The sequence below is a fragment of the Elgaria multicarinata genome, chromosome 8, assembly GCF_023053635.1.
Source record: "Elgaria multicarinata webbii isolate HBS135686 ecotype San Diego chromosome 8, rElgMul1.1.pri, whole genome shotgun sequence".
Lineage (NCBI taxonomy): Eukaryota > Metazoa > Chordata > Lepidosauria > Squamata > Anguidae > Elgaria > Elgaria multicarinata.
In genome coordinates, this window is record NC_086178.1 from 11,741,266 (window position 1) to 11,754,304 (window position 13,039).

At 49.5% G+C, this 13,039-nt stretch overlaps 1 protein-coding gene across 9 annotated transcripts in view; it reads left to right on the forward strand.

Moving 5' to 3' along the window:
• The window catches only part of EIF4G1 (eukaryotic translation initiation factor 4 gamma 1), a 97,650-nt gene that overhangs the window by 35,191 nt on the left and 49,420 nt on the right, over positions 1-13,039 (forward strand). For 8 of the 9 annotated variants that reach the window (XM_063131861.1, XM_063131862.1, XM_063131866.1 and 5 more), the window contains 2 exons: positions 301-400; positions 9,187-9,278. In XM_063131861.1, coding sequence (XP_062987931.1) covers positions 301-400; positions 9,187-9,278 — 192 coding nt within the window. Of the gene's footprint in view, positions 1-300; positions 401-9,186; positions 9,279-11,818; positions 11,923-13,039 lie in introns of those variants that run through there. The other variant, XM_063131867.1, reaches the window with a different exon arrangement.

The window sequence follows — 13,039 nt, forward strand, 5'->3', positions numbered from 1 at the left end:
CACAGCCTCTCTTAGCTAGTAAGCTCTCTAGGAAGGCTTGATGTAATCTTCTGAGAGCAGCAGCGTGAAGGTGTCCTGTGCTTTAGGAGGCCCTGCTGGGATAGGCAAGGCCTTACCTGAGTGGCCCCTGCTATCAAGGGGTGGTCCGTTGTTCTCTGTCTATTCCAATCCTGCCAGTTCTGCTCCGCTTGATCCGGTAGACCGATGACTGCAACTCTACTCCGCTTACGCGATTCTCCATCCTCCAGGCATAAGTTTGGGTGCTCACCCTCTGTACTTGTTCTTTTCTTTCTGACCTAGGGCCGCTCCACGTACGTTGTTCCGCCTCAGCAATATCCTGTCCAGCCCGGTGCCCCCAGCTTTTACCCTGGAGCCAGCCCCACAGAATTCAGCACCTATGGTAAGGGGATGGATGCGTGTGAAAGTGTGGGTGAGATCACAGAGCTCTTTGGGTGGTCCGTAGAACTGGGCATCTTGGGGGTGGCGCTTTCTCCCCCCCCCCCCCCTTGCTGAGCCTTGATGGCTTCCCAGCTGCTTCTATGCTTGTTCGTGCTCCTCAACTCCATTTACATTACAGGGTATCTCAGGCTCAGTCACCTTTGCGATTTTCGCTTGTTCAGTGGCGTTGCTTAGCTAAAGGATGATCATCGATTGACATTGTCCTCGGCTGAAGACCTAAGAATTGCATCCGGCCGACATTCAGCACCCCCCAGTCCAGAAAATTTGGAGTAGGGAGGGAGGACGTTGTAAGAAGGAGGGAAGATTAGTTTGACCCAACCCTTAAAAGGGCAAAGTGGGACTCGGTTATGAACATCAGCCCCACACACTCCTAGCACCCTCCAGATGTTTTGGACTTCGATTCTCATCAGCCCCAGCCAGCTTGGCCAATGGTCAGGAATCCTGGGAGTTGCCCAAAACATCTGGAGGGCACCTGGTTGGGGAAGGCTGGTGAAAAGCCTGGAAATGGGGGCTTCTAGGTTTCCTGTCAAATCCTGTGTGCAGAAACTCAAATGTTGTGATTTATTGAAAACTGATACAAAGTTCAGTCGCACCTTGATTCAAAGCAGCCTCTGTCCGGGCTTCAGATTTGCTTTCTCTGCGTGCGCATGGACTCTTCTCCACCTCCACCCCAAAGCTGTTTCTTCTCTGCCAGGCTCTCCCTTTAGATTAGAATATTTGAGGAGCAGGAGTCACATGGGACGTTGTTGAGCAATAGATACTTTAGAAGAGTCTGAGGAAGCCCTACCTTAAATCTTGCCTCTGGACCTCTAGGAGCTATTTCAGGTGTTGAATTTAGCACTTTCATTCCCCCGAGGACTGGAAACTTGTCCACTTAACACTGGAAGCGAGATTCCGGAGGGTTCAAATGTTTCTGTACCAGAAACTTGATCCCATGGTTTGGGGTGAGACCGTGGGTTTTGCATGTTCCTAGATGGTTGCAAAGGTGCAAGGGGCACCTAGTGCAGCATAGTTTTGGAGAGATTGGGATGTCAGCCAGGAGGTTGCCCAGTTCAAATCTCATCTCATGAACTCGCAAGGTGAGCTAATGCAAGCCTGCTATCTGTTAGTGTCAGGTTGCCAGTTGTACTGCGGGGATGAGCCTACTGGCCTACATTACAAGGCCATTGTGTTAGGGTTTCTGAGATAACGCGTGTGAATTGCTTTAAGCCCTCGGAAGGCTCTGCAGCGCTTTCCTGTGCTAATCTGCTCGTAAAGGAGAAGTACGTTGGTGGAGCTTTTGGACTGTACCACTCGAGAGAGAGCAGGCGCTGTGTACGTTTTTGAATGCTTTGTCATGAGAAAATTTCATGCAGAAAGCTAGCCCCTTTACATAGTGGTCTGTTGGGCTGTCCTTCACTGGAGGCTGGGCAGCCATCTGTTGGAGATGGTCTAGCTTTGGATTCCCTACATCAAGTATTGGCTTTGTCTAGATGGCCTTCCTTCTCTGTGTCATTAGGGCGAGATGCTTTATTTATTTATTTATTTATTACATTTTTATACCGCCCAATAGCCGAAGCTCTCTGGGTGGTTCACAAAAATTAAAACCATAATAAAACAACCAACAGGTTAAAAGCACAATTACAAAATACAGTATAAAAAGCACAACCAGGATAAAACCATGCAACAAAATTGATATAAGATTAAAATACAGAATTAGAACAGTAAAATTTAAATTTAAGTTAAAATTATGTGTTAAAATACTGAGAGAATAAAAAGGTCTTCAGCTGGCGGCGAAAGGAGTACAGTGTAGGCGCCAGGCGGACCTCTCTGGGGAGCTCATTCCACAACCGGGGTGCCACAGCGGAGAAAGCCCTCCTCCTAGTAGCCACCTGCCTCACTTCCTTTGGCAGGGGCTCACAGAGAAGGGCCCCTGTAGATGATCTTAAGGTCCCGGCAGGTACATATGGGAGGAGGCGTTCCTTCAAATAACCTGGCCCCAAACCATTTAGGGCTTTAAATGTCAATACCAGCACTTTGAATTGGGCCCGGACTGGCAGCCAATGAAGTTGTAAAAGGACTGGCGTAATGTGATCTCGCCGGCCAGTTAATGGAGTCCTGTTTCTAGGGTGCTAGTTTACTGCAAGCAGGGAGCATTAAAAATGTGACCCTTCACCTGTGCCCTGCTACAGTATTGGGAATCTACCACCTTACTCTGTGTGAAGTGTTGAATGTATATTTCCAATACATAAATATATGGGGATTTGCATGAGTTGGAGGAGTGATAATAGAACCTAATATAAACTCCATCAGTTTGCAGCTGATCTCATCTGTGCCCTTTAAACAAATGTGGAGGGTTTTTGTTTTTCATCAAGGAAGGAAGGAAAGGGATAATGGCAGCAAGGAGAGGGGTTGCGAGTGAGCCGGAAAGGGAAAGAATAAGTAGGGATCGTGATGGGAAGCTTAGCTCCCACTGAGAGAGCAAACCTGTAACTGGGCTCTACCATTTCAGACAGGACTGAATACTCCTTCATATGATGAATTCCCTGCATAATAGAAAACAGGCATGTCAGGGAGAAGAGATATAGCCCATCCCAGGCGTCTTCCACCTGTTGCCTTCCAGATGTGTCAATCTACAATTCCCAGCATTCTCCAGCCAGCAGGTTGGAGAAGGCTGGCCTTACCCTTATGCCTGATGTGCTAGCTTTCTATAGGGAGGTTTTCTGTGGGTTTGATAGACAGTTTTTCCGTTGGTTTTTTTGGCTTTTTTGTATGGAGGCCTGTTCAGACATGATTACTTAACCCACGCTCGGTTTTGGCCACACAAGAGTGAGTGAACACGCACGCTGCCTTCCGCCTGCTCATTGCTTTTGCTTTGCATCCCATTTAGAAAACAACTCAGGAACACGTCATTCCTGGGCTGTTTAGCATAATGTGCAAACTTGGAACTCTGGGTTTTTTTGAGGGGGTAATAACCCAGAGTTTTAACCCAACAACAAACCATGGGTTAAAACTCTGGGTTAAACAACCCATGTATTGTCGTTACATGCAAACTGGGTCAGTAGGTCTAGACTGAGTTTCCATCTTAGTTTCTTCTGCTGGCTTTTGTTGGTTCAGCTTTTCTTTCCAGTGCCACCATCACTCTTAAGGGTTTTCTGTTAATTCCTTAGCTCATCCATCCTGCCCTCCCATTGCCCATAGATTGCCCCAGAGGTCTTCTGCTGATGTCTTGCCGTCTCTAATGTTACAAAAGTAAGAACACAGAAGACATCAGAACAAAGGCCAGTCTAGTTCGGATTTCTGTTCCCACAGTGGCAAGCCGAATGCCAACGGCATCCACAGTGCGGATTCTTGGATGTTTTGGAAACCTCTTGACGAAAGATTGTTAGAATTGGTCCCAAGTTGCAAACGACAGATCTGTTGGAAGGTGGAGGCAGGTGTGTCCTGGCAGGGGGCCTAGGAAACGATCTAGCAGGAGCATCTTTCTCCATGGAAATCCGTTTAAACCTAGTGGCAACTGGTCACGATTGCTGCACAGCTTGCCTTCCCTCTAGAAGCTTGCTTTGAATGTTTTTAGCCTGCTCTTCAACCCAAGAAAAGGGTTCCCAGAGTGACCCACAATGAGAGAACTCTGGATCATGCCTCTGTGTGTTTAGGCAGGCTGAGGACTATACCCTCCTCTCCTCTCTTTTTCCAGTTTCTGGTGGGACCAGTTTAATATTTAACACGCCTCCCAGAAGCTGGGCGGACTTTAGCCCTGGCCTGTTTTGGGATCGCTGCGACAGACAGCATGGACATATAAAGGGTGGTTTGCTGACAGCTGCTGGTCCAGTTGCCCCTTAAGTCGCTTTCACTAGGTGTCCCCATGCCATTATCTATTTGGAGGTATGGTGATGGCTATACGCAGGCATAGAAAGGGCGGTAGCCTATCCCTCAAGTGTGTGCTGCTGCCCAGAATTGTCACTCTTGAAATACCCCCTCGCCCCTCGCCTACCCTGGATTTAATATTTCCCCAAAGTTCTTTGGTGACTTGAGTTGCCTGGGTTTTGGGCCCTCCCCCCTTCCCCTCCTCACACGGTGCTCACATGCTCACCGAGGGCTTTTGCTATATTTATCCTGGACCTGTCCCAGGCGGCGCCTGCAAACTCAGAAATGTGAGCTGTGAAGCCTCCATCCCGTCCCACCCCTGAATGTCACAGCTTCCTTACAGCTGCGGTGGCCAAAAGCACCTGCCCACGCCCCTTTCAGAAAGGTAGGTGCCTTTGGCCTCATTGGTAGCGGGCTGAGGTGCAGCGGCCAGGCTGAGCCTGGCCCTCCAGCTGGCCCTTTCCCCTCTGCCCAGGGGTTTGTAGAATTGGAGCCTCTGGGGGGAGCGGCTTGCCGGTTTGGGACCTCGAAATGGCTTCTGTGCTTTACGTCCGGAGTGGCAAGTTGCAGTTCAGCAATTCTTGCTTTCTCCTCTCCCGGGCAGGAGAAGACGAGCCTGACCCTCTCTCCCCCCCCTAACCCCCCCCCCCCCGGTCCGTCGGGCGGGCCCTTCAGGAGGACGCCCACTGTGTCCACTTCACTTCCCCTGCTTGCAGCCTGCTCAGGCAGCTTGCGTCACGGCTGGGGTGGCTGTCGGTTTGTGAAGGTGCCGCACTGCACTCCCCACCCATAAAGTTTATTAGGCCAGATGACTCAGCACAGCCAGTATGCTGCCTCCATATGCTCAGAACGGGCTAGACCAGTTGATGCAGCAGTGGCTGTTTTTTTCCTTTCCCAAGGTCTTAAGGTCTGACGCAGGCAGGCAGTCTATAGGCTGTGGGGTTGGCGCTTAGGAGCGTTGGGGGAGGCGTGTGGCCTTAGGGTGGTGCACGCCTTGACTGCGGGGAGGGCCAAGATGGCGGTGGGAAGAGGCTTCCTGTGCAGCTCACGCTCACTTTTTCCTTGTGGCTTGGGCTGGCCTGCGTTCCTTCCTCCCTCTAGAAATCAGGATGATCAGGGGTCTGGAAACAAACAAAGCCCTATGAAGAGAGACTGAAAGAACCGGGCATGTTTAGCCTGGAGAAGAGAAGATTGAGGGGAGACATGAGAGCACTCTTCAAATACTTGAAAGGTTGTCCCACAGAGGAGGGCCAGGATCTCTTCTCAACCATGCTTACTCTTATCATAGAATCATAGAATAGCAGAGTTGGAAGGGGCCTACAAGATCCCAGAAGGGAAGTTGGTTTAAAGATTAGGTAGGACTTAAGAGAGACTGAAAGAACTGGGCATGTTTAGCCTGGAGAAGAGAAGATTGAGGGGAGACATGAAAGCACTCTTCAAATACTTGAAAGGTTGTCCCACAGAGGAGGGCCAGGATCTCTTCTCGATCCTCCCAGAGTGCAGGACACGGAATAACGGGCTCAAGTTAAAGGAAGCCACATTCCGGCTGGACAGCAGGAAAAACTTCCTGACTGTTAGAGCAGTACGATAATGGAATCAGTTCCCTAGGGAGGTTGTGGGCTCTCCCACACTAGAGGCCTCCAAGAGGCAGCTGGACAACCCTCTGTCAGGGATGTTTTAGGGTGGATTCCTGCATTGAGCAGGGGGTTGGACTCGATGGCCTTGTAGGCCCCTTCCAACTCTGCTATTCTATGATTCTATCTCCCCAAGTGGCTTGTCGTGGGCTATTGTCGGTCCAGGCACTGATCAATCCATGTTGCCTTGGCTATGGCAGCAAGGCAGCAAACCATACTCCTTGGCCCTTCACTGATATTCTTTACCTTCCTTTTGCTTTCCAAGTTTTAACGTCTGGCAGATTTATTTATTTATTTATTTATTTACATTTATATGCCGCCCCATAGCCAAAGCTCTCGGGGCGTTTTACAGATGTTGGAAACAGTGAACATATCAAGAACATAAAAACAACAATATCCTTTTAAAACAACTAGTCTGGGGGCAATTAATTACAAACAACTCAGCCTATGTTGATAACTGCCTGGGAAAAGAGAAAAAGTCCTAACCTGGTGGCGAAAAGATAACAATGTTCTTTTTGCAAGGATACTGTTGTTTTATGCTTTTTATGGTTGTTAAACTTTGTATATTTGTTTTTTACGTCCACTGTTTTTAACTTTTGTAAACTGCCCAGAGAGCTTCGGCTGTGGGCAGTATATAAATGCAATAAATAAATAAACAAACTACGTTGGCACCAGACGAGCCTCATCGGGGAGATCATTCCATAATTGGGGGGCCACCACTGAAAAGGCTCTCTCCCTTGTTGCTGGCTATACCTAGTTTGTCTTGCCTGGTGGGAAGCCACGGCTGTGGCCTCTGTTCTGTTTCAGGTAACCATGACATTTGAACGGCTTTAAAGCAGGCATTCATTTGTAGAGCATTGGAAATAGGATGTTCATCAAGTCGGTAGCCCTTATTGAGTGCATGGGAAAGCTGGGGAAAGTATATGCGGTGTCTGGGCCCTGGGCCGTTGGGAGTTTAGCTTCATCGCCACCCTGGATTGCACGTGGTGCAGACTGGAGCTGTTAAGAACACCCACTGCTTAGGAAAGTGGGTCGTAGCTCAGTAGTAAAGCACGTGCTTTGGATGCAGAAGGTCCCAGGTTCGATTCCTGGCTTCTCCACCTGAATTCCGCCTGAAACTTTTGAGAGAGCTACTGCCAGTCAGTGTTGACACTACTGGGCTAGATGGACCAATGCTCTGACAGTATAAGGATGCTTCCTACGTTATTGAATTGTGAGAAGTTTAGACTCTTTCTTTATCTCCCCCTTGTCTTCCACATGGCCTTTTATCTTACGGGGTTAGGCTAAGTCCATCTTCCAGTCACTGCTGGCGAAGCTCTGAGAAAGGCATAGTCCAGTTTCATGGTTGCCTCCACTTGCTGAGAGGCCTCTCTGTTCAGCACTAGATCTTGGGGTTACTGCTAAGGCTGATCGCACACCTCTGGAATAGTCCGCTGAGCCTCGTTCCTGGGGCAGCTGGGCCAAGCATTTGGCATCCACTGTTTTCCTTTCATAGGATTTTGATGTGTGAGAGAGATTGGGGGCGCAGCTTTGGGAAGCCTCTGTTATTTCCCACAGGGCTTAGTCCTTTATGGTTTCTGTGCATTGTGTATACGATGGGGGCTTTCTGCGGCTTTGCAATTTTGGCTGGACCTTCTTCCTCCCATCCTAACGCACCTTTCCAAGGGGTGTGGGTCCCCCATTCCTCATCAATTCTTCTTCTACCGCAAGTCCTCTAACCTGGGATCTTCGCACAACTTGTGATTAATTTCTGGAATTTAAAAGGGAGGGTGATTTGTCTATCAGTGGCTCTCACCTCCAGTAGCTACGTGGCTTCCAAATTTAAAAGTAGTATGCCACTGAATGCCAGTCGCTGGGGAACTTCCGTGGGAAAGCTCTTGTGGGGTTCCTGGAGGAGCCCCATTAGCCACTATGGGAAAACCGGATGCTGGACTAGATGGCCCTTTGGTTTGATCAAGCAGGGCTCTTCTTTATATCTTCTTAATAAGCAGGCTGTTTGCTAGGGAAGCTCAGGCTACAATAAGCCAGTTCAGGGCTAGAATAAGCCTTGGGCCGGTTAAATCTTTAAAGGTGCCATAGAGTTCTTGTGGCTACAGACTTGGCAAGCTTTCTCCTCTAGAGCAGCGTCCCGCAATCCCTCTGGATGGCGTGGATTGCAACTCCCATCAGTCCCAGCCAGCATGGCGAGTGACGATGGGAGTTTTAGTGCAAGACATCTTTGGAGATGCTGGTTGAAGAAGGCTGCTTTGGGTGGGGGTGGGGGCGGTGATTCTCCGCGTGATTTGCCCCTCCACATGTTTCTAGGCTTTACGTCCCATCCCCCCGATGCCCTCTGGCTCCATGGTTTTTGGCTCTCAGAGCTTTAGGCTCGAAACAGTTTTGGTTCTCTGTGCCATAGGAGCACTGGGGTAGGTGCTGTATATATGGCAGTGGGGAGAAGGGTATGAGACATAGAGGATGGTTATGGGAGCAGGGAAGGAGATGCCATGGGCTGAAGCCTGCTTCCTCGTTGTTTTCCTGCCTTCCTTGTCTTGGGATCGCAAAAGATAGTTGCATCCTCTCCGTTCACGTGGCTGGTTTGGACAGGAATTGGGTGGGTGGGTGCGGAGAACTGAGAGAGGTGGCCCGTAGCGTTCTGGAAAACATCGTTCCAGACCACAACCGTAGTCTGGTTTGGCCTCCTTCTGCGCCTCCAAGGAAATGAAGCTGCAGATTTAACAAGCTGAGGCTCTTTGGTGCGCTTGGATCTGAACTGGGGCATGGTGTCACAGCTTCAAAATAAGGGTTGCCTGCAGTGGGGAAGTGGGGTGGTTTAGGGACGCTCAGTATCATGGGGAAAGAATGCCAGAGTGGTGTTTGAACCTGTTGGGTCAGGTTTTTGGGATTCCAAGATTTGAGAGAGCTTCAGCTACGGGGCGGTATAGAAATGTAAATAATAATAACAATTAATAATAATTCTAGAGCAGGGATAGAGATGGATGTGGCAGTCTTGGGCCTCCTGCCTCGGTTGCTAGTTGCTGCTATGCCAGTGGGATTGTGTGTGTGTGGGGGGGTGTTGGTCAGCAGTGTTGGGGACCCCCACTGACAGAAGTACTTGGCTGTGTTATTGGATGGCCCTGCTTTGTGTTTCATTCTCCAGGCGCGCGAGATTCTAGAGTTCCTCAAGGCTAGACTCGCACAGCCATGGCCTTCTGGCCCTTGGGATCCTGGGACTGCAGTGTCTTAACTTCTCTTCTTCTTCCCCCAGCTGGTGCCTATTATCCTGCCCAGAGCATGCAACAGTTCCCGACTACCCAGGTTGTGATTCCACCCATTCCGCCAAAGCGAGAGCGCAAGACGGTAAGACAGAAGCTGCAGGTTGGTTGCCGGGTGGGATTTAAAAATTTCCATTGTACAAAACCCCCTTTCTTCTTTTTCTTGGTTGGTTGGTTGGTTTTACCCCTCTCATGTCCCCTCTCTAGTAACTGCACTTGTCAGTGTGTGAAGCTGGGGGGGGGGGAAAATCCCAGGCATTGTGGTTGCCCGGGAACTTAGGAATTTGATGCAGTTCATCTAAAATTGAGAGCCAGTGTGGGGTGTTGGACTGAGAGTCAGGAGATCCGGGTTCTAGTCCCCACTCGGCCATGGAAACCCACTAGGTGACTTTGGGCCAGTCAGAGACTCTCAGCCCAACCTACCTCACAGGATTGTTGTGAGGATAAAATGGAGAGGAGGAGGGTTATGTAGGCCACCTTGGGTTCCTTGGAGGAAAAAAGGCGGGATATAAATGCAACAGATAAATAAGTAAAATTCAGATACATTTTTCCACTTCGATTGTAAGTTCATGCTCTAGGGCAAGGGTAGGCAACTTGATGCCCCCCCCCCCCATTGGCCATGCTGGCAAGGGCTTATGGGGATTGTAGTCCAAACCATCTGGGGCGCACCTGGTTGCCAACTCCTGTCCTGGGGAAGTGACTCATAAGTTTAAAAGGGATGGAAGACGCATATATATGTGGGTCCAGGGTACGCTGCTCACTGGGATCCTTTGCGCTCAGAAGTAAGTCCCACTGAGGTCATTGAGACTTGCTCTCAAGTAAGTGTTCTGGGGGTTGCAGCCTTCAGCCTCAAGAAAGAAGGGGCCCTGACAGTTGAGCAGCTTGTGATTGCCCCAGGACTAGGATCAATGCTACAGGAAGTACATGCAGCCTTTGGTATTGTTCAGATGGAGGGTGAGTTGGATTTTCTGAAAAGGCAGTGCAGAAGTTCAAGTGCCCATGAAGGACCATCGCTGAATGGTAAAGTGCAGCGTAGGCAAGGACTTCAGCCTAGGGTTTTGGAGAGCCAAAGCCAGTCACACAACAAGCTGTACTTGGTTACATGTACTAGTGGCCTGATTTGATATCAGACAGTGACAGGGTTCAGACAACACGATAACCAATGGTGGTTTAATTAGTCGACGGTTGGTTATTTAACCCACCATGTGTGGTGGGAGTTTTTAACCAGCAGTTGGTTATTTGGCCGAAATAACCAGTGCTGTGCAGAGTGGACTTTTGAACCACCGTTGGTTATCATGTTGTGTGGAGGGTGTTGGTTATTTCCTTGGCCACCATTGGTTATTTTGTCAGCCACAGAGTCACAAGGCAAGAGCGGTCAAAGCAGTGACTGCCGTTCTAGTCCAGCTTGCAGGGCAGTTTTTTTGGCAGCAGTGGCTGTTGGGATACTAGCAGGAGGACTGAGGGGAGAGAGGGCAGGAGATGACTGTTAGAGCACTACGACAATGGAATCAGTTACCTAGGGAGGTGGTGGGCTCTCCCACACTAGAGGCCTTCAAGAGGCAGCTGGAGAACCATCTGTCAGGGATGCTTTAGGGTGGATTCCTGCACTGAGCAGGGGGTTGGACTCGATGGCCTTGTAGGCCCCTTCCAACTCTGCTGTTCTCTGATTCTCTGATTCTATGAGTGAGTCAACACAGCATGGGCTAGTAGTCAACTCAACGCTGATCCTAATCCACACCATGGTTGGTTATTATCGTGTTGTGTGTGGAGTACCCCCTAGGTAAACTACTGGCAAGTTGATTATTACTCCACCGTTGATTATCGTGTTGTCTGAATGCAGACAGTATCATAGGTGAGTTTGCCAAGAAGCTGTTTCATCTGCCATGAAAATCCTGATCCTTAATCCTGAGTTTGAGATGATTATTTAGTGGAAAAGGGAAGTCGCTCTTTTGAAGCTCAGACCCGCTTAGTTGCTTGGTGTATTCCAGGTGTTTAGTCCCTGGTATTGGCCATAGATTCCAAGGCTCAGCCCTGGCACAGGTTAATTCCTGGTTGATGCCCTGTCTCCTCTCCTAACCAAGACGGGCAGAGCTGGGGGCAGGAAAATTCTCGCCCCTTCCCTTGTCAACTGTCTCTCTCCGTCGGGAGAGACCTAGATGGCATTTTAAAACGCATTGTGCTTCAGCGGCCCAGTTAACCCTAACCCTCTCTTCTGAGTAATGATCTGTTTGTGCCTTTATGCGCAGAGCGTGCTGCTTCTGTCCACCGTGCTGGATTCGGTGCACATTTTAACTCTTTAGCGGGGTGCCCGGGGCCCATTGCAGAGGAAGGGAGCAGTTGCTAAAGGTGTAGAAAACCTTTACTCAGCCTGATGAAAGAGCATAGCTGCTCCTCTGGCCTTGGAAGGCTTCCTGTGTGGATTTGGCAGGATGGGACTCTGGGGGGGGCGGGGCGGGGGCGCCTCTGCGTGTGTTTGTGTAATTGCCGGCCGAGAAGCATGTAGCAATATGGGTCAGAGTTCAGCAAGTGCAAGAGTCCGGAATGTGGCTCAGTGCAGCTTCGAGAATTGCCCCCGGGGAAAACAGGCTGGAGTTCCGTGCAGAGAGAGGCGGTGCGAATGCGTGCCCGTATGCCTTCTGGGCCCCGATTTCTGCAATGCCTGTTGTGGTACGAAAGCGGCTTCTGCATGATCCAGTTCTGTGCTGGTAACGTCTGTGAAGAAGAACCAGGTGAGACCAGTAGGCATGCTGAGTCTTCTCTTTACAAAGGACCGGACTGTTCCAGGGTAATTTTGGGGAAAGCTGCCTCCCGTATGAGCCACTCCCTGCCCTTCTGGGACCGCCTTTCATCTTAAGCAAGGTGGTTGGGATCAGGGGCGGGGACTTCTCAGTAGTGGAGCCCTCAACGCAGAACTCACTGCCCAGATATGAACTGTCGTGCTAGGCTAAGAGAATTTTTTTTTTTTTGGTGAAAAACTATTCCAGCAGTTGTTTGGAGGACAAGTGGTGATTTTTATTGCTCACAAAACTATTGGAAAATTAGCTTATTCTAGTGCTGCTTTTAGCTGTCTTTAAAATTACTGATGGTAGTTTCATAGTTTGGTGACTTCGGAAGAAGGCACTTTTTGTTCTGGTTCTGGATTCGTCTTGAGCTGCCTTCAGGGCTCTGTGGAGCCAAATAGTGGCACAGAAAAGGCAGCAATAATGGATCAAGTAAGGCGTTACTGATGGGGCTGTCACCATGCTGTAGCTACACCTGTGTCACTAGCAGCATTAGAGGAATGATGACATTGCAGCATAGCTGTCTGTGGCTGTATTACGTGCCCAAATGTCAAGATTCCTGAGCAGACCTTCCTTATAGACGCTGCACATTTAATTTAATGGGTTTCTCCTGGTTCAGAAGTTGCGTTCTGTGTACCTGGGGGAGGAGGGTGGGGAGAAAGCACACATCCCCAAGTCCCACTCTGGATCGTGTCCTCTTTGGGAGGATTCTTTGGAGCAGGGATGTGTGCATGTGTGGGATCTTCTGAAGGGGCCGTTCTGTATCTACAACTAGTCACTGTGACTGGCTGCAGAGGACCCAGATCTGGCAAGTGTGTTCTCCTAGAGACCGAACTGCTTATAGCCGCTAGGACCACACAATATAGACAAGAATTCTCTTTACAGACTTTGACCACTGTTCTAGACACAATGAAAAAGTGGGTCTCTCCATGTTTATTCTCCCCCCCCCCCAAAAAAAATATGCTTACGTGTAACATGCAGTGATGATCTTGGTGAGCTGTTGAGAAACGCCGACTTTGGAAGCGGTATTTATTTTGGATTGATTACTCTGGAATAGGGTTGATTT